Here is a 25537-nt window from a genome sequence, read left to right on the forward strand (position 1 = left end):
GATACACAAAACATATGCTATTTCTAGAAATAATAGATTGTAATAATCAGTGTTTGAAATACCATCTAAAGAAATGTGTATTTAATAAATTATACTAAATATAAAGTTTAGTTACATTTAATAATAATTGTAGTAGAATTAATTTGAGAAAAACTTAATTAGTATAAATTATGTCATTATATTTTGTTGGTTTATATTAAATAATATAAAAAATTCTTGTTATATTTAATAATAGTAGTAAAACTTTTTCCCACAGTGGTCTATTTTACTCCAAAGAGTAAATCAATGAAATAAATAATAATAGGTTCAAATGCTAATTTCAATATTTTATTTTTGTTTTCTGAAAATAATTTTGTGGTGCTGTACTGCACAGTTAAAACCTTTTGATTACGGTGTTAAATTTGACATTATTGTATAGCAATTGGCAGACTTTGTATAGAAATTTGTCTGATTTGATTTAAAAAAAAAAAAATCATAAAAAAAACCTACATATAACACAATTAATTAGCATAATTAATTATAAAACATCCTGCGGGTCCGATTCGATTGAAATTATGAAGGCCGTTCACACCAAGGACGATAATTATAACGATAAATATATAGGGTCCCACTTTATATTAGGTGTCTTTAACTACTATGTACTAACATGTAAATTAATTATTTGATACTGTGCACTTATTGTGTACATGCAAGTTAGTTTTTATATTGTACTTATATTTTAAAAACACCTGCATGTAATTACAGCTGTAATTAATTGTTATCATTCTTGATAACCCAGCAAGATATGTAGTCGTGTGTTTGTACCTGAAGACACGAAGGGTTCTGAGAACATGGTGTGTGAAGTAATCTCTGTTGGTAGGTTAAACACATCTCTCTTTGTGACTGACTGACTGCTGTACTGTGACATAGAGCCTGAGGAAGAGGAGGAGGAGAAAAGTTTCAACCATTCATTATCTTCCAAGACAACTTAAAATGCACTGTGATGTATTTCCAAGTAAAACAGAATATTCGTCAGACTGAATCATAAAAAGCAGGCTATGATATTATTAAAACATTTAACAGTGAAATAACAATGACACTGTTCTAATGTCCCGCATACCTCCATCTTGGGATTCGATGGTGATGATGCCCTCTCGCTCCGGTCCGAAGCCCTGTGTGGTTTGGGCTTGAACTTTGAATTTGTACGGCATGTTTTCTTTCAGGTCAGACACCGTCAAAGAAGTCGCAGCGTTGCCATTCACCTGGAAGGAGCGAAGATCTCCTGCACGGACACCAAAGACAGAGTCTCAACAAGGAAGCTAAAGAACAGGGCTTGTTTCTGATTAGTGCAGTTGCGATAGCTTTTATACGTGAGAAATAAAGTGAGGTTGGTGTCTGACCTCCACTGTGCAGCTGTTCACAGGTGACCACGTAGCCCAGGATGTCTCCATTGGGTTTGCGTGGTTTCTCCCAGCTCAGCTGCAGCGTGTCTGGACTCAAAGCTGTGAAGATCAAAGGTCCTGGAGCGCTGGGAGTGCTGAGAGTGAACGGAGACCCTGAACAACAGCACACACACACACACATATAGTCATGTTTAAGAACAATTAAATGATACATACACGCAATAGTGTGGTAATATTTAATCAAGATTTCACAATAGCTGCCACTGCTACTGCTGACATTAGCTACTCTGCCCCATATAGCTAACATAAAATGAAGCAACTCACCTGGCATTGGGCTCAGGGGGCTCTTGGGGTCGACGGCAGACTCGATGGTAATGACTCCCTCTCTCTCAGGACCCCAGCCCTCTCGACTCTGGGCCTTCACTTTGAAGATGTAGGAATGGTTGGGCAGGAGATCCTGAACCACCACAGAGTTCTGAGCGGGATTGTTCACCTCGATACGCTTTACCTCACCTATAAGAGAAACACAATACAATACAATGGTAGAATAAATAGACATCAAAAAGACAACATCTGTTATCATATGTACCACATTAAATTGTTGATTTATAGCATATAATAAATGATTGTTTGCTTAGCTTGTCTATGTATTGTACAATATACTATATATATATATATGTGTACGTATGTATGTATGTATGAAATATGATAAGTTATATACATATATATACAGTAGTCAACATTTGAAGTGGATCAAAAAAGTTAATCAAAAGTTGTCCTAAGACAAGAACGGGTATTGTTCAAAATTCATGTATAACTTTGATGAAAGGTTTTGATCCACAACAAATGTTGACTACTGTATATATAATTTACATATGGCAATAAATTGATCAATTATAGTATATAACTGAGTAATTGAATTAACTTGAATATATTTATGAAGGAATAAGTATGACAACTATGAATGAGAAGAGATGAATCACCTCCATTGATTAGCTGGTAAAGGACGCAGTAACCCAGTACACCGGTCTCACATTGGGGCTCCTGCCAGCTCACTTTCAGGGCCGTGGGCCCCAGGGCAGAGAACACCAGTCTGCTGGGAGTCTCAGGAACACCCGGGTTGAAGCGAGAGTCTGAGGGCACAAGTAGTGCAGACGGTAAAAATTTCAAACCACAGAACAGACATATTTAATTATGCAGCCACAAATTGTTTTATTGCTTCAGCACTGGGAGCACAGCAGGGAATTGGCTGAGGTGTGTCAGTCTGCAAATGACTATGTTATTCAGACGCGAGTTGTGTGTCAGGGTTTAATTGGTTGCAGTGTTGGGGAGTAACTAAAGAAAGTAGAGACGCTTCTATTATTAGTTTTCAAAATAATTTAGCCACTTCCCACAATGACGAGGAAGACAAAAAATCCAATGCTTTTGCGCAAATGAAAATAAAATAAATAAATAAAATAACTGTGCACTCTCTCAAAATGCTAGATTGTTTACAATTTATTTTAGCGAATCAGTTCATTCAGACAGTTTAAAGGTAGGGTAGGCAATTTCAGAGTGGCTAGAAATAGCAAGCTAGCTTTGAAAGCATGAGATCCCACCTTCCCTTTAACCGTCTCCAAAGCCACGCCTCCTCCAAAACACATGAACGCATACAGCAGGGAGCAAACAAAAAAGCCACGAGAGGCGCCTTTAAACTGCCTCACGTCTCACATCACATAACATTACAATAATAATGAACTACATAGTTCTAGTTTAACCACCTGACTGCTGCAGAATCATTTCGGCGTTGATAGTGTTGATATAGAAATGCATAAATCCAAGCTTGAGGACGTGACTCCAGGGAAAAACGTCACGGCTTCTTGTCATTATGGTTATGGCATGAACACAGCATAAGCTTGTTGTTCTGGTCCAAGAGGACTTTTAAAAGACTGCTGCTGCTTGTTTGTGGGACTCGGTGAATATCGTTCTAAACTCTGTATAGCCTTAGGGAACGTGCTGATGACGTGTGATGTCTGCGCGAGCAGGTGTGCGGAGGTATGGAAATACATGTTGACAGGCAGGTAGGACATGGTATCATAGCATTCGGACCGAAAGCAGTGATTGGACGAACATTTTTTTGTCCCGAGACTTCCACAGAAGATATATGTACATATTTTAATTTTTAGACCACTTCTATTATTGATTGCTATCAGGATGTGAAGAGAGTTTCAACCAGTATAACAAAAAGTGTTTATAAAACAAATTGCCTACCCTAGCTTTAACAAGTTCTACATATTTAGTAATAAATGATGGAGTTTTTTTAGTTTTAGAATTTATTGTAAAATGATATGCTTAATCTAAATTTAAAGTTGTATGCAATAAAAAATGAATTACATTATACAGTATATATGCATATATGTATGTATATATTATATAATGATATATATTATGATATATATTAAAATGATATATTATGATATAAAATGATATATATATTAAAATCTTTTCAAAATGTATTACGCCTTCTAAAAGGTTTTCTTGACTTTGGTTCAACTACTTTACAGTAAAGGAAGCTTGTAGCTTGAGAAGCTATGGTTTCAATCAGTCCCCTGACGCACTGATGGTTGTTTCCGCGTTCACTCACCCTGAAGAACACTATCCAGGTTCAGCAGTGCATCGTTGATATCTTCAGACTGAGTACGAGCTCTGGAGCTCAAGCTGTAGCTGGTAGTTGTGCTCTGACTGAAGCTAGAACCCCCTGAGAGAACGCCAAGCCACGGCAGGGTGTGGCGGGAAAGGGTTGGCAGGCAGCCGTCGCATGACGAGAAAACAGTGAGAGAAAAAAAAGTGTAGAAAACAGACAAATGGCATAAGAAAGAGAAAAAGAAGAGCAAGGATGAAGCGAGAGTCAGCCAAGGATTCTTGCCAAAAGCTGCACCTTGCGAGGCAAATATATAAAATCTGATTGACTTTAACACTATGTGCAGGCAGATCTATCAAGCTCACTTTACCTAAAGTGTCCAAAAATCCTCCAGGAACGTTTCCAATGACGATAGAATCCCTAACACCATCACTGTCAGTGTAATGCCTGTTCTCCGATCGCTTCCTCAGGATCACTTCCTCTTTGAGAAGCCCGCCATCTCTAAGATCATATCTATGTGTAGTTGAGCCCCCTGATTGAGAAAAAACAGCAATGATTGATAAATGAGCTATAAAGGCAATTTATTGAACAGTTTTTGGTTTTAGAAGCATATGAATTGAATCAAAGAATGATTCACACAAACTTAAAGGAACATTCTGTCATCATTTACTCACTCACGTCATTCCAAACCAATTTGACTTTCTTACTATCATGGAACACAAAAATAGATGTTCTTAAGGATATTAAATTCTGCTCTTTTCCATAATGAAGGACAACAGTAAGCAAATACAAAATGAATGGCAAAAAAGTGCCATATAAGTGGTCCAAATGATTTGTGTGCTATTGCTTTGTTAGAGTAACAGACTAAAATTTACATTCATATTCGCTTAAAGAGATATATTTAAATATTATTATATTAAATTAATAAAATACTAAATATTAAATAAAAAACATTATAGAACTAAAATATATAACATTCATTTCATTAAAAATAAGGCTTTTTATGACTGCCAGGTGAAGAGCACTAGAGGGTTAATCAGGCGAATGATATATTAACAAACCCCTTTATAAAAACCTTCAGAATATAAATTGGAATAAAACTATAAAGTTTGATGTATGTAAGTGCTGCTGAAGTGGTGATTTTTTTTTTTTTACTAATTTTGAGAAAATGGACTTTAAAGAGCATTGCATTTAAAATCACACAAATAGATAAAGTGCAATAAAATAAACATCTAAATATTAATTATTTTGGATGTTTTGTTTCCACTACTCTGAAACAAAGACATGTTGTGGAAGCAAAATAGCCCAATACCTCAAAATTGACCAGTACATGAGAATTATTTTTATTTTTTTTAAAGTTGTTTTGGCAATTAACTATTTCTTTGGGCATTTAATACTCTGATACCTTTGCCGGAAATGTACGTTGTGGAGCTGCTGTGATTGGTCACAGCGGGGCGGGGGGTAGAATGGCTGTATGTGGATGAGGAGGAGCTGACGTTGCGGGAGAGGGAACTGCTTCCTCCCGGGAACAGGAAATTCTGGTCCCACTTTCCATTTACAAACTGATCTGTAAGGACATATGAGAATAAGACGACGATTTCATGAATTAGCATAGCAACATTAGCGCATTAGAATTCACAGTTGAAGTTAGCGCTCCAGACTAGCGCTTTGAACTGCGGCCTAGAGGAGGGAATCACCTCAACAGACCCAAACTGCAGAAAGCCTCTCAGTTCAGAAGAAACAATATTTCTATGGTAGAAATGGAATTAGCAATCTACATTAAGCAAGAGAAATGATGCCAGTTAGCACTCTGAGACTCTTGATGCCAGTTAGCACTCAAGCGACTTTGATAGCCCAGCTGTGGGTTGACGTTGGGTATAGCTGGCATGCTGTCTGCCAGGGACAGGTCTTCACCTTGTGGCAGGGTCTGTGCATGACTATCGCTGGCATCTGTGGCTGGGCTCAGGAGGCAGGGGATGATGTCAGCAGGCAGTTTCCAGGACACTTTACGGAGATCCAGATCCGAACCGACTAGCTGGACATGCTTCCAGCGTGAGCCTTCCGTAATCATGTGGGGAAGCAAGCAAGGCACAGAGGATGTATGGGCTGTCCGTGCTCAATTTAATTCACCCAAAAATGAGAATTCTGTCATTATTCACTCACCCTAATTTCGTTCTAAACCTGTATAACTATCCTGAAGTCTACGCCTTTTCATATAAAAAAGGTGAATGTGCCTATAAATCTCCAAATTTTACAAAACAAAACATCATAAAACTAGGATAAAAGTAGACAACTCTTCTCGTGTTTTCACTGTTATACGGTAGGGGGCGCTATTACGCATCTTCTGAAAGAGTACAGAATCTCCTGATCAAAACGCCGGCGAAGAAGAAGCAGAAACAAGCGATAGCATATGTAAGCAGATGTAAAATAACGTGATCATCAGCATTAAACAGAATATGAATCAAATCTGCCTAATTTTACTGAATGAAATGTCGAGTCAGGACGAGCTATAGGACTCGAGCTTTGGGGGTGTTGATGGACTCAATCTACTCCATCTGTTTTGATCATCGTTCTGAATCCGATCCAGACAAAGTCTTTGACAATTTTGTGAATATGATCAAAAATGCTACCGCTGGATGACAAAAAAAACCAACTTAATAATAGTAATAACAACTATTGCGAAATGTTAATTACAAGTCTATTTGTATTTGATACAAATTTATATTTCAAGTCTTCTGAAGCCATGTGATAGCTTATGTGAGGAATAGACTGAAATATAAGTCATCATTGGCTGAAGAATCTTGCCCTCTGAAAGTCTGAATAAGTGTGAATGAGATTTAAGAGTTATGGCGGATAGGAAGATGTTCAGTGAATATCAACTTATATTTTGTTTCTTACACAAAACTATCATTTGGCTTCAAAACACCATATGGACCATAATCATGGTAGTTTTTGTCATTTTTGTAGCGTCCATCCCCATTCACTCGTCGTTTTACAGAAAAGATCAGCCTCTGATTCTGTGCTCCCTAAAGTAAAAAGTCATACAGTTTGCAACAACCCGATGACAGAATTTTCATATTTGGGTGAACTATTCCTTTAATAACTAGAGTTAGGCAAAGAAGGAAAGAAGAAAAGCTGATAAAGCTGATGTCTTCTGAGCCCATCCATGATGCTAGCGATGTTTATTTTAACTAGCAAGGCCAAGTAAATAGTCTGATCATTCTTGCCAAAAGAGAGCCAAAGGAGCCCAAACATTACAGCTGCAACATTCCCTGAAGGCTGCACAAACAATAAGTTAAACTTCCATAAAGAGCCCAGTCACCCAGTTCGACAAAGCCAAAAGAAAAGAAAAAGACATTGTTCCATGGCAAAGGTAAGTTCTTGTGGGGTCTTCAATGCACAGGTGACTAGAAAGAGCCTTTCGATTTCAACAGGAGTTGCACACGAATGATGTAAGGACATCATTCTGATGGAGGCAGACCTTGACCATGTCTGCTATTGACCGGTAGTTTCTACAGGTCAACGTAGCACAAAAAAAAAGCTTTCGAATGCTTGAAACAATTCCACCAACATGTTCAGGCATGCAATACAGACAAGCATTGACATGTTTTGGAAACTTGTGTGCAAAGTCTTGTTTTAGTGTCCTGCAATCCCTGATGAAAAGACATAGCATTGTTACACCGTGTCTACACCGGACATCAGCTTGAGGCTGAATACACTTGCTGTGACAACACAACGATTGAAAATCCATTTGTTCTTTGTGTCAGAAGTAGCGAGAGTGAGTGCTTGAAGTACGTTAGAATTAGAACAGTGCATCAGTTTACTATCGGGAATTTGTCATGTTGCGTCACGCCACATTCAGTGTAGACAGCATCACTGATTATAATGGGTTCTATCTGCTTTTGTCACGTCACGCCACTCACGTCTGGTGTAGACACGGCGTTAGGATGCTAGTGTGCTGGTGTCCCCTTTACCAAGAGTTGCAAGGCCAACCAGCTTACCCATGCTGCTTGACCACATTCACCAGCTCAAGTTTTGCTAGTGAACACCATGGCTACACTGGTCCACCAGCTAAACCAGAACAAAACCAGCAGCATAAATCATCCTTGAACGTCATGGAAATACATCCTGGTCACTTCAGAAGGGATGTTCAGCAAATACACTACCGTTCAAAAGTTTGGAGACATTAAGATTTTTTTATGTTTTTGAAAGTAGTCTCTTATGCTCACCACACCTGCATTTATTTGGTTAAAAATACAGTAAAAACAGTAATATTGTGAAATATTATTACAATTTAAAAGGACTGTTTTTTATTTTAGTGTTTATTTTTACTGTGATGGCAAAGCTGAATATTCAGCATCATTACTCCAGTCACATGATCCTAAAATGGTGATTTGGTGCTCAAGAAACATTTCTTATTACTATCAATGTTAAAAAAAGAAGAAAAAAGTGTGCTTCTTAATATTTTTTGGAAACCATGAAACAAGTTTTTCAGGATTCTTTGAAGAATAGAAAGTTCAAGAGAACGGCATTAATTTGAAATAGAAATCTAATATTTTAAATATCTTTACTGTCACTTTTTATCAATATAAAGAACCTTGCTGAATAAAAGTCTACATTTTTTTCTTACTGACCCCAAACGTTTAGGTAGTGTACATTGACATGACTCCAATGTGTTGCAATAGTGCACCACATCACAAAAGACACCCACCTTCGGACAGATCTGTGACGCTAGGCCTCTGGCTACTTGTTGGGGATCGTAGAACTTCATTACTGTACATCAGATAGCTGTCATAGTCATCACCAGCTTCTGCATCCACAATGGGAATGTCGGGAATGATGGGAACTGTAGGATTGATGTAAATCATAACAAACACAATCAATCCACAGTCAGTACAACAGTTTATTAAACAACTACTTGGTCTGAACTTGAGTTTGATTCCACCCCATTTTTGTGAGATGCTTACTTGACATGGGTCTGGTAGGCTGTGATGCCAAGTTGATTGTGGCTTCTCTGTACGGGCCCCAGCCCACCTTATTGCGAGCACGCACTTTGTAACAATAAGTCTGAGAAGGCTGCAGATTCTCGATGAGCAGCATGCGCTTTTTGGCGTTATCAATCATCACCTTCTTAGAAGGTCCTGAAGGCTCTGAACAGAAAAAAATATATAGACATTTGCAATCAGAGAAGCATTAAACCACAAAAAAGTCACAATCCTGACACACAGATGCCATAAAGGGTATTTTAGGACTTTTACTTTTGTCCTCGTCGATGGGTATGTAGATGACCTCATATGAAGTGATGACACCATTCGTCTCTGCTGGCTCTGCCCAGCTGACCTGAGTGACAGTCGGGCTGATGACATTGAAAGCTAAGCGACCAGGTTCACCAGGTACTGGAAGGGGTAAAATAACGCAGTTGGACATGTTTGTGAGACAGAAACTTCAAAAAGCAACAACGGGCATGCTAGAAAAGGACAAATATGAAAAATATGGCATGCATGCTTCCCAAAAAACTGAAAAAAGACCATTAAAATTCCCAATTAGAACAAATAGAAAATTCAAAGATCGACTTACCATCCTCCAGAGTCTGGCATTGGATCATATCGCTATAATTGCCCTCTCCAAGTGCATTGTAGCCACACACACGCATCTCGTAATCGCAGTACGGGTAAAGATTAGTCAGCTCGGCTTGAGGAGTCTTCACATCCAGGACCTGAGCATCGGCCTCAGGATCTCCATATATCCAGTACTTCACCTGGAAAAAGCAAATCACGGCTCAAATGTCATATTTAACACCAGCTCCTTAGCTAAGCTAGTGTTTATTGAAATAATAATCTCATAAAAATATTGCAACTATATTGATACTTTCCAAACAGAAACAGACTGGGGCTGAAGGCTTTTTTTTTTTTTTTGAAAGCAAGGATGCATTTAATTGACCAAAAGTTACAGTAAAGACATTTATAATGTTGAAAGTTTTCTATTTAAAATAAATGCTGTTCTTTTCAGGATCAAAGAATTGTTTTCAACATTGATAATAATAAAAAATGTTTAGTGAGCACCCAATCAGAATATTAGAATGATTTCTGATGGACCATGTGACACTGAAGATGCTGAAAATTCAGCTTTGCCATCACAGGAATAAATTACATTTTTAAAATGCATTAAAATAGAAAAGAGTTAATAATATGTCACAATATTTCATAAGATACCAAACTTTAATTAATATATATTAATCACTGTTTTATATATCATCCCTGTATTGCAATGTGTATACAATAGCACAATCAGAAGCAGAACAATTATATTTATTTCATAAACTATAAATGAACAAAATCTATAAACAGTCATATTACAACTTATAAAGCCTAAATGTTCTCCTGCATATTTAGTGTCACATTCCTTGCTTTTGCCACTACAAATTAAGTAAACAAAATCTCATATTGGTTAATGCTGTGTAAATACCGAAGCTTTCACACATTTTAAACTGTATCTAATCAGTAACAGGATTAGTGGTCTGAAGCAGATGTTTTGAATAACGGCTGTTGCTTAACTGGGCGTCTTCACTCATTCGAGTAGTTTTCAATTGTTTTATTTATTCAACTTTTCAGAGGTACACAAAAAAATTCATGGTAAATAATACAAAAACTGATTCAATTTTGTAATGTGTTATGGCAGATATCATGTTGCATGACCTACCTTGTAACCATTGGCGTTTGTACAGGGGTTCCAGTTCAGACGGATGTTTTTAGGCCCGGTAGGGACAGCTTTGATGTTGGTTGGGGAGTAGAGGCGTCCTCCAGGAGATGTGGCTGTCTTAACATATTCCATTTTCTGGAAATCCTGCATTTGCCCATCCACTGAAATCACATCACGCAAACATTATGTGCCATTCAGCAAAAGGTAAACAAAACAATTACTTTTTTTGTATTTACAAATGCTTGCAAACATGGACCCCAAACCTGACTCTAGACCCCCTGTTTTCTCACCTCTACTTTCGGTGACGTTCACCAGCGTAGTCTTCCTCTCTCCAATGACTGCACTGTTGCTTGGGTCGAATAGTTCCAGTTGGAAGGTCTCGGGTATGATAGGAGATGGATACGCACGAGGATCAATGACAACATTCTTTTCCATCTCGCCAGGGGCAAATTTGAGAGGACCGGAAAGGTCAAAGCGAGACGCTTTCTTTGTGCGCCAGTACACAGTGGTCGGCCCCTCCTGGTTTCGATTGCGTACCACAGGGATGGAGTATAGCGGATCGGCTGTATTGCAAGTTTGAGTACTCTTCTTAAACATTACGACGCTGGGTTCTGTGAGGACAATTCACATTTAGGTTAGGGAATAACAACAAATTATACTTTCAGATAAACCTGATATGTACCTGGTTTATCAGCGATGGTGATGGTGGTTCGTGGGTAACGGCCTAGCTTAGCCCCTTGCCGTGGGTTACTCAGATCCAGCACAAACTGTTTGACCTGTTTGTCCTCCAACAGTCCGTCTCCTTCCCCAAGCTCCAAGAGTTTCACTGGGACGGTCTTCTGCGTTTCCCCTGGTCCATAACTCATGTCTCCATCGACTGAGATATAGTCCTGTGAAGAGAGGTTAAAATTAGCAAGAAAACATTACCACAATCAAGCAATGAGAATTACTTCTGCATGTTCTTTCAGTCCAGGAGATATCGATATCACTTCAAGAATTACATGTGGTCTTATATAGTTAAATAAACGGAGCAATTCCAATAGGGTCCACACACCAGAGTCCTGCACGGGCCCTTACTATAATGATGAAACTCAAGATGTAAAGTTAGTGTATTTTACCTTCTTGTCTTTGGCAGTGAGGTCACGGGTGCAGTATGTGACCTGTGTCCGTCCATCCTCTATAATCTCACGACTGATCGGGATGTTCGCCACACCATCCTGACGACTGTAGGTGTATGATGGCTGCAGGAAGGTAAAGATGCTCCTAGCTATAGTATAACAAATAAACAAACAATACACAAACAAAATTTTTGTTAGATTTAGGCTTAAAACAAACGTATATAAATGAACTTAATCTAATTCAAGATGTATTCTATGAAAAATAGTATTATTATCTTCCGCAATTTTGCTTCTCAAGAAAAAGTTATGTTGTTTTAAGGATGTTTAAATATTTTTAATAAAAAGACAAAAATACTCATTAAAAAATTTTACTTGTAAAACTTCCTACCATGTTCTTTAATCACTGTAATGTTGACATGATCTTTTCCAATCTTTGCAATTCCAACTGGAACATCAACTGCTTGCACAAGCAGCTCCTTCTTTTCATCGTCCTCATCTTTGACGAACAGGGGAACCCGGACATCCACTGACTCCACGCCCTCCTGAAACTCCACAGCACCTGCCGCTTCTACAGAGGAGAAGAGGACGTGGAATCAGAAAAAATGTAATTTACACAACAAACTTGAAATATTACAGAATAACAACAACATGCTTGTGTTTGGGAAAAATAAGTGTGTTGTACAAGGTTTGTACCTCTGTCAGTAGCTACGGTGTAGTAGCCTGGAACCACCTTCAGATCGCGGAAGTTTCCAGCCTGAACCTGTTTATCAGTCAATTTCACAATATCTGGGTAACTGGCCCGAGGGGCAGTTAAAACTGTGTCCACAATTGTGTTGTTCTGTCTGTGGATGAAAATGAGAATTATTTTTATCAATCTTAAAGTTTTGAGATTTTTGAGATTCCCTGTACCAATCAGTAAATCTCAAGAAATATTCAGGTTATATTTTTTTCAAAATTGCACAAAGATTGCAAAGTCTTGGTAATGCTTTCAAATTAAGCCTGTTTACTAATTTGCTTAATGCATAATGCTTAATGGAATAAATTATCTTGATGTAAAATGTTCTGATATTTTTTCATGAGAAATTAAGCACATAAGTCAAACTCTAATGGTTTTTATTAAAAAAAGAATAATAATAATTATTAGATTTTTGGGGTGAGAATTTAAAATTCCAAATTAATTTGTGAGATTCGTCCTAATCAATAAACTCTCGATAGACTTAAATCAACATACAGAATTTCATTAATGTAATCAGCTGTAGCTACTGTACCTTTTTCCAGAATTTCTTTGTGACCTGGGGGAAAAGCAGTAAAACATTCAGTACATTCAGACACATGTCGAAATCAGATACTCATCCAATTCTTTAGAAAAATTTGCCCACAAGGCGCAGATTTTTATGAGTCATTGAGAGCTACTTCTCACCTGAACCGAGTCTTTTGCACTCTCTGTGCGCCAGGGATCTGCAGGAACACGTCATTGAGCTGTTTAAGAAGAACAAAGAGACATACGCAGTCAGGCATGACCGTTCATGTGCGAGAACTTGCTTCTTGGTTGTTGTTTTTTTAGGAATCACCACACATTAATAAGCACTCACGTTGTCTTCTACTTCACGTCTGAGCACGTCTGTGTCCCGAGCCTCAAGCTGGGAAAGAGTTTCTGAATATTGCCGGTTTAGACGAAGAGAGACAGGGTACTGGACTATGACAGAGAATAGAGAGGGATGAAAGAATATGAATATGAGCTCAACAAGCATGAAAAAGGCCTGTGTGGTTTTACATGTTAAAATTTGTTTAAAAGAACAGTTCACAAAATGAAAATTCAACCATCAATTACTCACACTCATGTAATTCCAAACCTGTATGAGTTTCTTTCTTTAGTGGAACACAAAAAAAATTGTCCATACAATGAAAATCACCAGAGTCCACTGTTGTTTTGGACCCCACTGACTTTCAATGCATAGACAAAAGCAGTTGAAACATCCTTCAAAATATCTTCTTTTGAGTTCCACAAAAGAAAGCAAGTTATACAGGTTTGGAATGACAAGAATTTACATTTTGGGGTGAACATTTTTGGACCCTGGTCACACTAGATGATGTGATGATCTGAATCTCAGTTTAGACTCACTGGTCTCATTGGGGTTGGGTTTGATTTGGTTCTGGGGGTGGTTTGGTCCTCGATGAACATTATCCGTCACTTTCCAGCGCACGATGTCTGTGCTCTTGGGTGGGCCGCTGCGCACCATCGGGGTGTCCAAATGATCAGAGGTCAACAAAGACTGACGTAGCATGTAGTGGTCTTCCTTGAATCCCACCGTACGACCTGCCAATCACACACACATTAAGAACAATAGAGTATATCTGTTTCCGCTGATTTCTCCTTAATGTAACTTAAGTGTAACAGAATGATTACCTCTGCCACAGCATGGGAGAAGAGCAAGACACGCCTGTTGGGGAGAAACGCAAATGTGAATTAATTGAGATATAACATCACTATACACGTCCTAACCAGTTCCATCATAAGTTTTAAACAACAAGTAACTTGTTTGGTTTCAAAACAACAGGATCAAAGGCAACATATTTGCCAGAACATATTTGATGTGTAATACAGCAACCTGGACAAGCAACAAGGCATTTTTTTTTGTTTTTTATATCATGCTGTATATCATTGCCTCCAGTAAAATCTCATTGATTGGCAGTCCTGCTCCACTTAATTGTATATTAAAACGTTCTTATTGGTTGTAATTTTGCTCTTTGTGCAGAATTTTTACTTTTGCCGGCAAAAAGAAAATAATTTGACACTGGAAACATTTGTGCCTGGTTAGGTCATGGTGTCAGTTTGTCTTTGAATATTTTTTCCATGTTTTTTGTGTGTGTGTGTATTTTGAGTATGTGAATGTGCGTTTGGATCTACTTAGCTATGATTACAAAAAACACTCACAAGTTGGCCAATCACCCCAATCTGACGAAACCTGCTTTTGGGGACTTGTGTACGGAGCCCTTTTGCATTTGCTCACAAAATATAGTTTTTCACTGAAATATAGTTTTCCCTTCCATCTAATATTATTTCCATCACAAAAGTTTTGTGAGTGAAGGCAAACTCAATGGAAAGCTAAAGTTTTGCAAGTGAACATTTTTTGAGTTTTGCAAGTGGTAAGTCTATAGTAATTATAATTATCTTGATATAAAACAACAGTAATTTAGACAGGTGCACGTGTGTGATTTCTGTGAGTGTTGTGTACCTACCTCACAAAAATGCTAGAATCTATATTAATATTCTTTGTGTGTTTGTGTGTGTGTGTGTGTGTGTGTGTGTGTGTGTGTGTGTGTGTGTGTGTGTGTGCAGCTACCTGGCAGCAGGAGCAGTATTTCCAACAGCAGAGCAAAAGCAAACCAAGCAATAGCATCAGAAACATAATGAGAGGAATCAACCACAGGAAACCTGCAGGTGGACAGTCTGACACACGGAGAAACAAATCAGTTAGTTTAACCCTGACATGTATGACTTTACACACTCTTGTTCAAGAGCTAGAAATACAGAATAAGCAGTAGGTACATAACTACAAAACATAGAGCTTTATTTAATATGAAATATTAGAGATGCACACGAAAATCCCATTTTAAATTTACCTACAGGCCCCCCAAATGGAAAAATACTGTATAAAAAAAGGAGATTTAGAATTCTAGAATGAATATTTCTGTATATTTCACCTTTCTTTTTCTTCACTAGGACTCTGTGTTCTTTGTCTGTGATGTTTGATGGATAATTCACAGTGTAGTGATACGTGCAGTCATCATCTTCATCACGAAAACTGCACGTCTCTATCACGTTTTTATCTGTGTACACAAATAAATCAATCCTTCATTTGTTCATCCATCCATAAACAAATCCAAGAGTATAGCTATGTCTTAATATAAAGGAAAGATCCGACACCTTACCTTCCTGAAGCTCTTCCACCATGATGATTTGAAAGGGGCACTCATCGCATTTCCGTCCTTTTCTCTCACCAGTGTTCCAGGCTTGGCACTGAACGCAGCTCCTCTTGGCTTCACACATCCCCAATTGTTGCTGCATTATGAGAGATGGTTGGTACCAGGACATTTGTTTATTAATAGTGCTTATTAACATGCAAAGAAAAGGAATACAGACAGACAGACACACATTCACAGACATCACAGTTGTACCTGGAAGTTCGCTTCACAAGTGGGGCTCAGTGGAAGTCCAGAGTGTTCACACTCACAACGACCACATTTACACACACCACGGTCATTGCAGAAGCCCTACAAAAGAGAATAATTATTTATATACACAGAGATCTGTTTTACCTGGAATACCTGTGATATTTGGTACAAAAATAGTTTTGGTAAAAAATTTTGGCCAACACCATCATGATCATCTAGATTGCCCTCGCCCTTACAAAAGGCAAAATACTGTAACTACATATTTGTCAAAATCAAGTTATGAGCAAAATAAGGTCTCTTAAACAATGATCAGTCCAGTGACAAATAGGTTTTGCTCAACTATAATGTTTCAATGTTGAAGTAGTTAATGAATGTTAACTATCAGCGTCTTTTTGTTGCCTGCTGGCTGTGTAATAAATTACACAAACTAATTAAATAAAATAGTTTCTAAATTTTAAAAGTCTTAATGATATAATACATTTTAATATTTTAATTTGTAGGGTACAAGACTATTATGCCCTTTCAGTTTTTATTTTGAAAATTTTTAATAAAATATTTTGATTTTATAATCAACAGGTCATTATCACAAAATCAACCCAAACAGGATGATCCTGCATCACCCTGAAGATGTTTTTTGAAGTATTTAGTGTTAATGACTGGCTGACTGTACATTATCCAGTTTATTACACGGCTACTCAAATAACTAAATAAACGGACATGAAATAATGATATGAATTGCAATTATATTATTATGTGAGAAGAAATAGGCTACAGAGTGCTATGAGAGACATTAAAGGAGACAACAGTAAAATTAATAAAGTCATTCTTAAATATTTGACCACAGAATGTTGAGATTGACCAGTTAGAGTCCAATAATCCAAAGAACTGTAATTCAAAAATAAGTAGTGAGACTTAAAATAGTATTAAATAAGTTTATATACACTACCAGTCAAAAGCTTGGGGTCGGTAAGATTTTAAAGAAGGCTCTTATGCTCACCAAAGCTGCTTATGTATTCTTTGATGAATAGAAAGTGTAAAAGAACTGTATATATATGAAATAGAAATCTATTGAAATATTATAAATATCTTTACTGTCACTTTTGATCAATTTTAAGGCCTCCTTCCAGAATCAAAATATTGATTAAAAAAATAATAATAATGATAATTACTGACCCCAAACTTTTGAATGATAGTGTACTTGCTTAGTAACTTTTTGTGAGTTTTACCCCTCTGCTGTCCAGGCATGTGTCGTTGCTGATGGGACATTCACAGGCATCTCCAGACCAGCCTGGTGTACACACACATCGGCCCGCACTGCAGCTTCCACGTTCTGTTGTGGCAAACAGAGGTGAAAGGTCACAAACCTTGAAGCGGTAACTATGGCAACACGTCAAATGCATGTACAACATTTTCAAATGACTGTATTTCCTGTTTTCCTTTCTTCTTGCAAAGAAAATTTGGGATATATTTAGGGCTCAAGCTGTTTCAAACCTGTATGAATTTCTTTCTTCTGCTGAACACAAAAGAAGATATTTTGAAGAATGTCAGTAACCAGACAGTTGATGGACCCCATTGACTTCTATAGTAGGAAAAATAAATACTATGGAAGTCAATGAGGTCCATCAACTGTTTGGTTAGCCAAATTCTTCAAAATATCTTCTTTTGTGTACATTAGAAGAAAGAAATTCATACAGGTTTGAAACAACTTGAGGGTGAGTAAATAATGACAGAATTTTCATTTTTTAACTATTAATTTTTAATTAATTATTAACTATTAATTTTTAACTATTCCTTCAAAGGCTCATTATGGTTTAGTATTCCCCCCAGTATATATTTAAGTAATTAAATCAATATAAATGTGCGAATAGTCGACTAATGGCTTAAATGAACGACTACTAGTTGACTAGAAAAATATTTATTCGGCAGGCTTAGATTTATCAAAAAAAAAAAAAAAAATGTACTAACCATTACAGAGAAATCCACCAAATCTCTGACACTGAGATTTGTCAAACTGGCAGAAGGGCCCTTCAAACTGGTTTGGGTTATAGCACACACAGGTCCCACACATGCAGTCTCCTCTGCCCGAGCACGGCTCGGTCTTCCCAGGTTCGATGCACATGGCAGAGTCTGTGGAGGCCCCCATTGAACAGTTGCAGAAAGGGCCTAACCTATGAGGGACGGAGCATAGACGAGAGACAGGGTTATGGACTGCTACATATGTAATCGGCACAAACCAAAAATGTCAAAGGAGATAAATTTCCATCATACCATCCTTCAGAACACTGGCATTTCCCACAGACAAGATCACCATGGCCATTACAGCGCAAAGCATTTTTAACTGGGATCTGATGTTTAAGTAGAAACAGTAGTGTAAGATTTGAAATGAACACACAGAACAAGAGATGGGTTTTAAAGAGATAGCAAACCTCACCTTTTCACAGTCACATGTATGACAGAGTACTTCAGCATTGATGCTAAGTGCGGAGCTAAAGGTACTGGGTTTGACTCTCAAGGTTCCCATCCGGTCAACCTGTTTGGCCTTACACACATGATCCTCTCCCACCTGAGTAAGAGCCTTCAGACGGACTCTAAAATGACCCTAGACACAGAGAGACATTTGAATCAGTATCTTTATGACCAGGATGTCATATTTTAAAGGATCTTAACAGTGTGTTTTTAAAATTGCAGTGAAAACCATCATGACTCTTATTTCTGTTGGATATGTAATAAATTACATTAATTAATTCAATAAAAAATATGTAAAAATAAACAGACAGATAGACAGATAGACAGACAGACAGACAGACAGATAGATAGATAGATAGATAGATAGATAGATAGATAGATAGATAGATAGATAGATAGATAGATAGATAGATAGATAGATAGATAGATAGATAGATAGATAGATAGATAGATAGATAGAAAAAATAATCTGAATTATTAACTACTTACTAACTTGCTGGATTATGGTTTTACTTTTTAAATAATATTCAATAATTGTATGTTTTTCCTTCATTATTTTCCTTCCTTTTGAACTGAAACTGTGTGAGAGACTACAGTTGTAGTTGTGCATTTAAACCTAATGCAAAGACACTCACAATTTGTCCTGGTGTGATTTTGAAATTGCCATATTCAGAAAAAGTGCCAGACTGAGACAGAATCTTGGCTTCCACCGCCTTTGGTCTGTCCTCTGCACGGATACTGATCTTGGAACGAATATTCTGTTCAAAAAATGATGAAGAGTTACATCACATTTGATGTACAAGTTTGATTGTTACAAGCAACGTATTTGGTATGAAAATGTATTTACCTCAAAAGATTTTTCTAAAATGGTTAAGATGTTGGAGGAATCTTCTTGTAACTTTCCCAGCTCAGCAATAGGGAAGTATTCATGCAGTTTCTACATTCATGGCATACAAAGGAAAGCGTCACACTTGTTTTCACAAAAAGAGCTATATCACATTTATAATCTTTATTTATATTTGTGGTAACTGACCACTTTTAATTCAAGATGAGATGCACTTATGTCTTTTTAAGGCATACACACCTCATAGTATGAATAGGAATGGTTGGTAATGGCGAAGATTGGGATGATGTTATGTTTCCCCAGAAGTCGCACTAGGGTGGGTATAGATGGGTAGTCTTGACGAGTGTCATGTGTGTATTTTCCATCTGGAGTCAGATGGCATTGCTCATCATTACGGTCCAAGATGCCCGCAAGCACGTTGACACCGTCTGCCTCATAATGGAAAGCAGATTCAGTGGAGAAGACAAGCAAGTGGGTGCTGTGTTGCCTCCAGCCAATCTGTTGCTGTGAAAAAAAGAAACAAGTTATACTCTACCAGTAAGAAGCAAGCAATTCATTTAGAGTACTGTAAATGCCAAGCAAGGCATCCAAGTGTATTTTCCACTTCCATCTACCAACATGTCAGTACCTGGCAGACAGCAGCCTGTAAGATGGCATCAAAACCCCCCTCAGGGGCATCCAGGTTGCCGGATATGCGCTCTTTCTGGAGCCTCTGTCTGAAGAAGGTGATGTTGTTGGTGAGAGTGATGACGTTACGGAATGAAAACGGAGGGTCACTGTTGGCCCACGGCTCAGCTAATCTATGGAAAACATATATAAAAGGAAAACATATATAAGGAGTATATGCAGATAATGTCAAACTGTGTGGTGCTGTTACAGTGTATTTCTCTTACTTGGCTGGCCTCATGTCTGTCTGAGGCTCTGTGACTTTGTCCACAAACTTGCCAAATCCGATGGTGTAATCATCAGAGATATCATCAACAAGCTCAGCTGCATGGTGTGAGAAAATGAATGAATATCGAAACATTGCAAAAAATAAACAATGTTGTACACCCAATCATAGTTTGCTCCAGGGATATTAGTTCAAAAACGGTCTTGCGTTCAAAAACAGTAAGACAAAGTGCAATGAAACAGAACAGATTCAAATAGGGAGTTGAACTGCATTTAAATTGACCCACCATCTAAATAACACAATACTGATGGGCTCAAGATAAAAAAATAACAACAGCTAATGTAAAAAATGTAAATGCAAAAAAAAAAAAGTTAGTAGTAAGTATTCATTCCATTGATTGATTAATTTATTCAGAGTTCAGAGTTCATGCATTCACACATAGCTATATAGTTAGCCTAGTTCAAAAATTGCAAGTTGTGATGCATGAAATATTATAAAATACTATATGGGTTTTTTTCGGATAAAAACACATTTTAAACCATTTCAGAGCAAATAGATTGATTGATTGATTGATTGATTGATCAGTCGATTGATAGATTTGCTCTGAAAGGTGCTTTTTTCCAATCAGAGGAAGCATCATTTCAACTATCAGCCATTGTTGAGCAAATTAAGTTAAAAATGTAAATGTTTAAATGTAAAAACTAAAATGTGTTAACAATATAATACATTTTAATATATGACTGACTCCATGCACCTTCCTCACTCACCCAGCTTATCTCCCATTCTCTTCAGGTTGTCCAGATCGTCAGACATAGAGTTGGAGAAGTCCATGAGGATGTAGAGGTCCAGAGGGCCACGGGTTGGTTCAAACACTTGCATCTCCACCTCCTTCTCCTCCCCGGGGAGAAACGTCATTCGCATTTGCTGAGGGAACACCTGGGAGTACTTTTTTGACTTATCGATTTGCTCGTCCTGAAAAACACACAAAGACATGAATGCGTAAACACACATGATTCCACGATATGGAAATATAACTAAAGTGAGGGACAGGTCAGTAGAGTCTGATGAAACAAACCTTTTCAATTTTCATGGTGCTCTCAGCTGTTACCATCCGACTACATTTATGGGCCTCCAAGTTTCCCTTCAGGTCACAACGCTCATACTCAAAGATCTGATGAGAAAAATAAGATACAAACAAAAGCAATTACATAACTGTTCATATAGAGAGCTACAATAGGCTTTATAAATATACAAATAACAAATAACACAATGTTACGGTGTTTACTGTGAAATAAAATACACTACTGTTCAAAAGTTTGTGGTCAGTAAGTTTTTTTTTTAAAGAAATTAATCATTTTATTCAGCAATGACACATTAACCTGATCAAAAGTGACAATAAAAATATTTATAATGTTACAAAAGATTTCTATTTGAAATAAATGTTGTTCTTTTGAACTTTCTATTCATCAAAGAATCCTGAAATCATTGTTTCCACAAAAATGAATAGTTCAGCCATGAAACTATTCACATTCTGATTGGTTCGTTCAATGTAACGTTCTCAACCAATCGATTTCATGTATGTCATGACTGAAATAAGAAGAAATGTTTTGTGAGCACAATATCAGCATATTAAAATGATTTCTGAAGTGACACTGAAGACTGGAGTAATGATAAATTACACAGGAATAAATTACATTTTAAAATATATTAAAACAGAAAACTGCTTTTTTAAATTGTGATAATATTTCACAATATTACTGTTACTGTATTTTTTATCAAATAAATGTAGCCTTAGTGCACATAAGAGACTTCTTTCAAAAACATAAAAATTCTTACCAAAATTTTAAATGTTATTAAAACTAATTGGAGAAGAACTGCTCCCTCAAATCACCATTGAATAAGATTGTTGTATGTCATTCATCAATTGCGACTGAACAGTGAAATTGCTGTTTTGGACATTTATAATCATTTTGTAATGGTTAACATTCAGTTTAGCTAAAACTATTCTACAGACCTGATCTATGGATCAAAATGTCATATTTAATATGTATTTATTTAGAAAAAACATGTCAAACACATATACAACATCAGTTCATTCCACAGCATATAAGGATCATTGAATTTTCACCTCATCGGGACAGTATGCACATCCTGTGCCGACCTGAATACATTCTGAGCAGGTTTTGGTCCTGGCAGCGGTACAGTGGTTCACTATGTAACACAAAAAAAGCATATTTTTTGCATATAACAAAGATAATTCTGTCTTCTTCACATTTGGGTAACACTTCTGAAATTTATTGCATTAGCAAACAAATGTTGCTAGAGATTTTTGCAATTACTTTTAAGCAGCTAGTCATTTTTAATGAATGTATGAAGTCAGTTCTCTAATGAGATGTTCCACTGACAACCAAAAAGTCGCCAAGTACATATATTGTTTCATCATTTAAACAAACTAATAAACTTTTTCTTTTGCTTAAAAATTCTTTAAAAAAAATGACTTGTGGGCTGACGTTTTATTATTCAATGATATCAGTAATCAGTAATCAGTAATCAGTAATGACAACTGATATGTTGTCATTACTGATTACAGTTAGCAGAAAGTATCTGGTGTTTTTAACTGACTTGGATTGCTTCCTAAGTAAAAGTGTTTGTAATTGAGATTTGATGGTTAAGGGGCTTAAGAGTTGATGTTCCCACCCTCATCAGCACGGCTGACTGTCACAGCAAGCATGAGAATGTAGATCCCCACAGTGAGACGCAAAGCCCATCCTCCCATTTCAGTCTGAAACACAAATTAAACAATAGCGAGATCGTACATATTACATAAAGTTAAACATGGTGAACAGATGTCACACATAAACAGCACACACATGGAGATACACACCAGAACTGATCGTAAGTGAACTGAAAAATTCAATGCATGCAAGACATGTGCCTTGATAAACACCATAAAAACATTAAGCAAAAACTCCATAACGACGACTTTGATGACCAGACACACTGCGGTGGACATTTACTTTAAATCTACACCATATTTATGTATGTCCATTAGACTTTTAGAGACTTTTATAGACCACTGTCTGTATCTAATCTACAGAAAGAGGAATAGCATGCACTTCAGCTGTCATACCGACGCTTAAATCCCTAAAACAGCAGCAGAAATCTGATCCACCTGCTGATATCACATTCCCTCGCTTTTCACCCACTCCCTTTCTCCCTGAAAACATCAAATGAAAGTTGAGCCCATTTCACCCCCCATAAATCTGAACTCTGACAGTCAAGAGGAGAAACAGACCAATGATTCCTCAGGAATTCCACTCATATCCTCTACAGATGGACACAGAATCCAGGGAAAAGAAAGACAGGGGAAAGTTTGAGAACAACGTTTTGTATTTTTGTGCATTACATTTTGGTCCTTTTTTTTTCTACAATGAAAAGATAATAAGTGAGTGTTAGGACTTTCAATTGATTTTCTTTCTAATTAATTACTTTATATTGATACTGATATGTATCATATCAATATTTGCTGAATAAAGTCTAATTACGGGGGAGAAACAGGACACATAATTGCATGTCGTCAACGCACATACTGTATGCATCAGACAGACGTTGCATCACATCTCACTGTTTTTCTCTAGGTGTTCCTGAACACATCTGAACACCTCTGTACTCATCCTGTGCTGCATGCACTCTCTAAATGTGGTGAATTTAGTGAAACATGTTGCCTGTAGTAGCAGCTGGTGCTGTGAAGACTGCAGACCTGCGAAAAACATCAAGGTGGTTCTTCAAGTTCAATATCTCCAATGGTATGAAAATTGATAACTATTTACATATAAGTCAGGGAGCGTGATTAAGTCATTTAATGACATGTTTTTACTTTTATATAAATAATGATACTAAAAAATCATGTTATTACTGACATTCCATTATCAAAAACCCAAAATACACAAATCAGTTATTCCTGGTGTTGGCACATCCATCAACTTTACATTCACGTGTATCTGCTCTGAGTTCATATTTTGACCAACATCGATGGAATTTCACTCAAGGATGAGAGAAAACTCAATCTCATATAAATACCACTGTGCCTGAGACCTAAACAGACCTTAACCCTTGTGAACCTGATCTGTGCTGTGCTAACCTCACAAATGGGCAGATAAATCAAGCTTAGTCATACACAGAGAAAAACAACATAACCCAGAAGTACCCAATACAAAAATATTAGATATTTTGTGTACTATGATATATGTTCCTTCCATTCTGTGAAACTTTTCCAACCAGCAAATCTTTTCCAAGCTAAAAACTAATTCTATTCATGTTATCTGAGAACAATAATGACATTATAATACCATAAACAAACATGGTCACAATATATAAGAAAATTAACAACTGCAAATTAATGGTGCAGCCTTGCACAAGGCATAACAACCAACAGCCAAACACCTTCTTTACCTCTCATATCTTCATGAGGATTTAGTTTGAAAAATATTAAAGAAAAGACGAAGAACAAAAAGAGCTGAACAGTAGTGTGCAGACTTCAAAGAACTAAAATAAACTGATTCAAAGATTTCTCTTCTTCATATTGCCAGAGACAAACATGAGCAAACAAAAAGACACAAGCAAGCAAAGAGTAAAGGGGAAGTAGAGAGATAAAAAAAAAGAGCCTTACAAAATATATGGAGGACTGTGAGGCTTTACAAAAAGATTGTTGATCTCACAAACCTCTTAGTTTGTTGTTTCCCAATCCAAGTCCCAGAGTCCACACAGAAACAGCAAAGTTCTCTAAAAGAAAATCCTTAATACTCTCCCTGTTGTCCAATGATTAACCGAAAAGGGGAAAAGAACCTGTTTTCCACCTGCGTCTTCACAAATCCAAGCAACAGGGAACTCTTGTGCTTGCAGGAAAACGTCCCCCTCCTATCCCACTTTGTGCTGTGCAAAATCGACTGAATATTCCTCCAGATCCGACTTGTGTTTAAGAGTGAATGTGTGTCTGGTCCCTCCTCTTTTCCTCAAGTTGTTCAGGTGGGTTGCAGGCAACACCCTTCCTTTCTCTCTCTGGCTTTGTGAGGTAACAAGGTTGCTCCACCTTTCCCTCTGTCCTTTGCTCGCTTGCTCTCTGTAAATTCCTTTAGCAGCACTCTCACCTGTGTGGACTTGAGAATGACAGGTCAGAGCTCCTCCCCAAGGGGGAGAGGAAAAGAGAGCGAGAGAGAAATAGAGGGAAAGAGTGAAGAAACCCTGCCCTAACTGACCTTGCACAGGGAGTGGCAGGCAGATATATTGCCCGCAGGGTACAAAGAATCATTGCCACACTAATTTCTCCACATGGCTTACAGT

At 37.3% G+C, this 25537-nt stretch overlaps 1 protein-coding gene across 2 annotated transcripts in view; it reads right to left on the reverse strand.

Annotated features, from left to right (window-relative positions):
* itgb4 (integrin, beta 4) overlaps positions 1 to 25537 on the reverse strand; it is a 27298-nt gene extending 1761 nt beyond the window's left edge. The window contains exons 1-41 of one of the 2 annotated variants that reach the window (XM_084389047.1): positions 24920 to 25537; positions 22895 to 22979; positions 22326 to 22408; positions 21273 to 21368; positions 20965 to 21169; positions 20199 to 20295; positions 19934 to 20105; positions 19546 to 19809; positions 19309 to 19398; positions 19097 to 19219; positions 18427 to 18594; positions 18264 to 18340; positions 17961 to 18163; positions 17222 to 17325; positions 15999 to 16094; positions 15753 to 15882; positions 15525 to 15650; positions 15164 to 15270; positions 14227 to 14260; positions 13942 to 14136; positions 13412 to 13515; positions 13240 to 13298; positions 13088 to 13111; positions 12513 to 12661; positions 12208 to 12387; positions 11820 to 11968; positions 11384 to 11591; positions 10992 to 11312; positions 10702 to 10862; positions 9580 to 9760; positions 9261 to 9398; positions 8970 to 9152; positions 8714 to 8848; positions 5408 to 5569; positions 4373 to 4534; positions 4006 to 4119; positions 2366 to 2515; positions 1707 to 1895; positions 1380 to 1535; positions 1100 to 1261; positions 805 to 912 (exon numbers count right to left, since the gene is read on the reverse strand). In XM_084389047.1, coding sequence (XP_084245173.1) covers positions 805 to 912; positions 1100 to 1261; positions 1380 to 1535; positions 1707 to 1895; positions 2366 to 2515; positions 4006 to 4119; positions 4373 to 4534; positions 5408 to 5569; positions 8714 to 8848; positions 8970 to 9152; positions 9261 to 9398; positions 9580 to 9760; positions 10702 to 10862; positions 10992 to 11312; positions 11384 to 11591; positions 11820 to 11968; positions 12208 to 12387; positions 12513 to 12661; positions 13088 to 13111; positions 13240 to 13298; positions 13412 to 13515; positions 13942 to 14136; positions 14227 to 14260; positions 15164 to 15270; positions 15525 to 15650; positions 15753 to 15882; positions 15999 to 16094; positions 17222 to 17325; positions 17961 to 18163; positions 18264 to 18340; positions 18427 to 18594; positions 19097 to 19219; positions 19309 to 19398; positions 19546 to 19809; positions 19934 to 20105; positions 20199 to 20295; positions 20965 to 21169; positions 21273 to 21368; positions 22326 to 22408; positions 22895 to 22973 — 5644 coding nt within the window. In that variant the 5' untranslated portion in view covers positions 22974 to 22979; positions 24920 to 25537. The remainder of the gene's footprint in view (positions 1 to 804; positions 913 to 1099; positions 1262 to 1379; positions 1536 to 1706; positions 1896 to 2365; positions 2516 to 4005; positions 4120 to 4372; positions 4535 to 5407; positions 5570 to 8713; positions 8849 to 8969; positions 9153 to 9260; positions 9399 to 9579; positions 9761 to 10701; positions 10863 to 10991; positions 11313 to 11383; positions 11592 to 11819; positions 11969 to 12207; positions 12388 to 12512; positions 12662 to 13087; positions 13112 to 13239; positions 13299 to 13411; positions 13516 to 13941; positions 14137 to 14226; positions 14261 to 15163; positions 15271 to 15524; positions 15651 to 15752; positions 15883 to 15998; positions 16095 to 17221; positions 17326 to 17960; positions 18164 to 18263; positions 18341 to 18426; positions 18595 to 19096; positions 19220 to 19308; positions 19399 to 19545; positions 19810 to 19933; positions 20106 to 20198; positions 20296 to 20964; positions 21170 to 21272; positions 21369 to 22325; positions 22409 to 22894; positions 22980 to 24919) is intronic. The other variant, XM_084389048.1, reaches the window with a different exon arrangement.

Source organism: Rutilus rutilus, assembly GCF_951802725.1.
Source record: "Rutilus rutilus genome assembly, chromosome: 19".
Classification (NCBI taxonomy): domain Eukaryota; kingdom Metazoa; phylum Chordata; class Actinopteri; order Cypriniformes; family Leuciscidae; genus Rutilus; species Rutilus rutilus.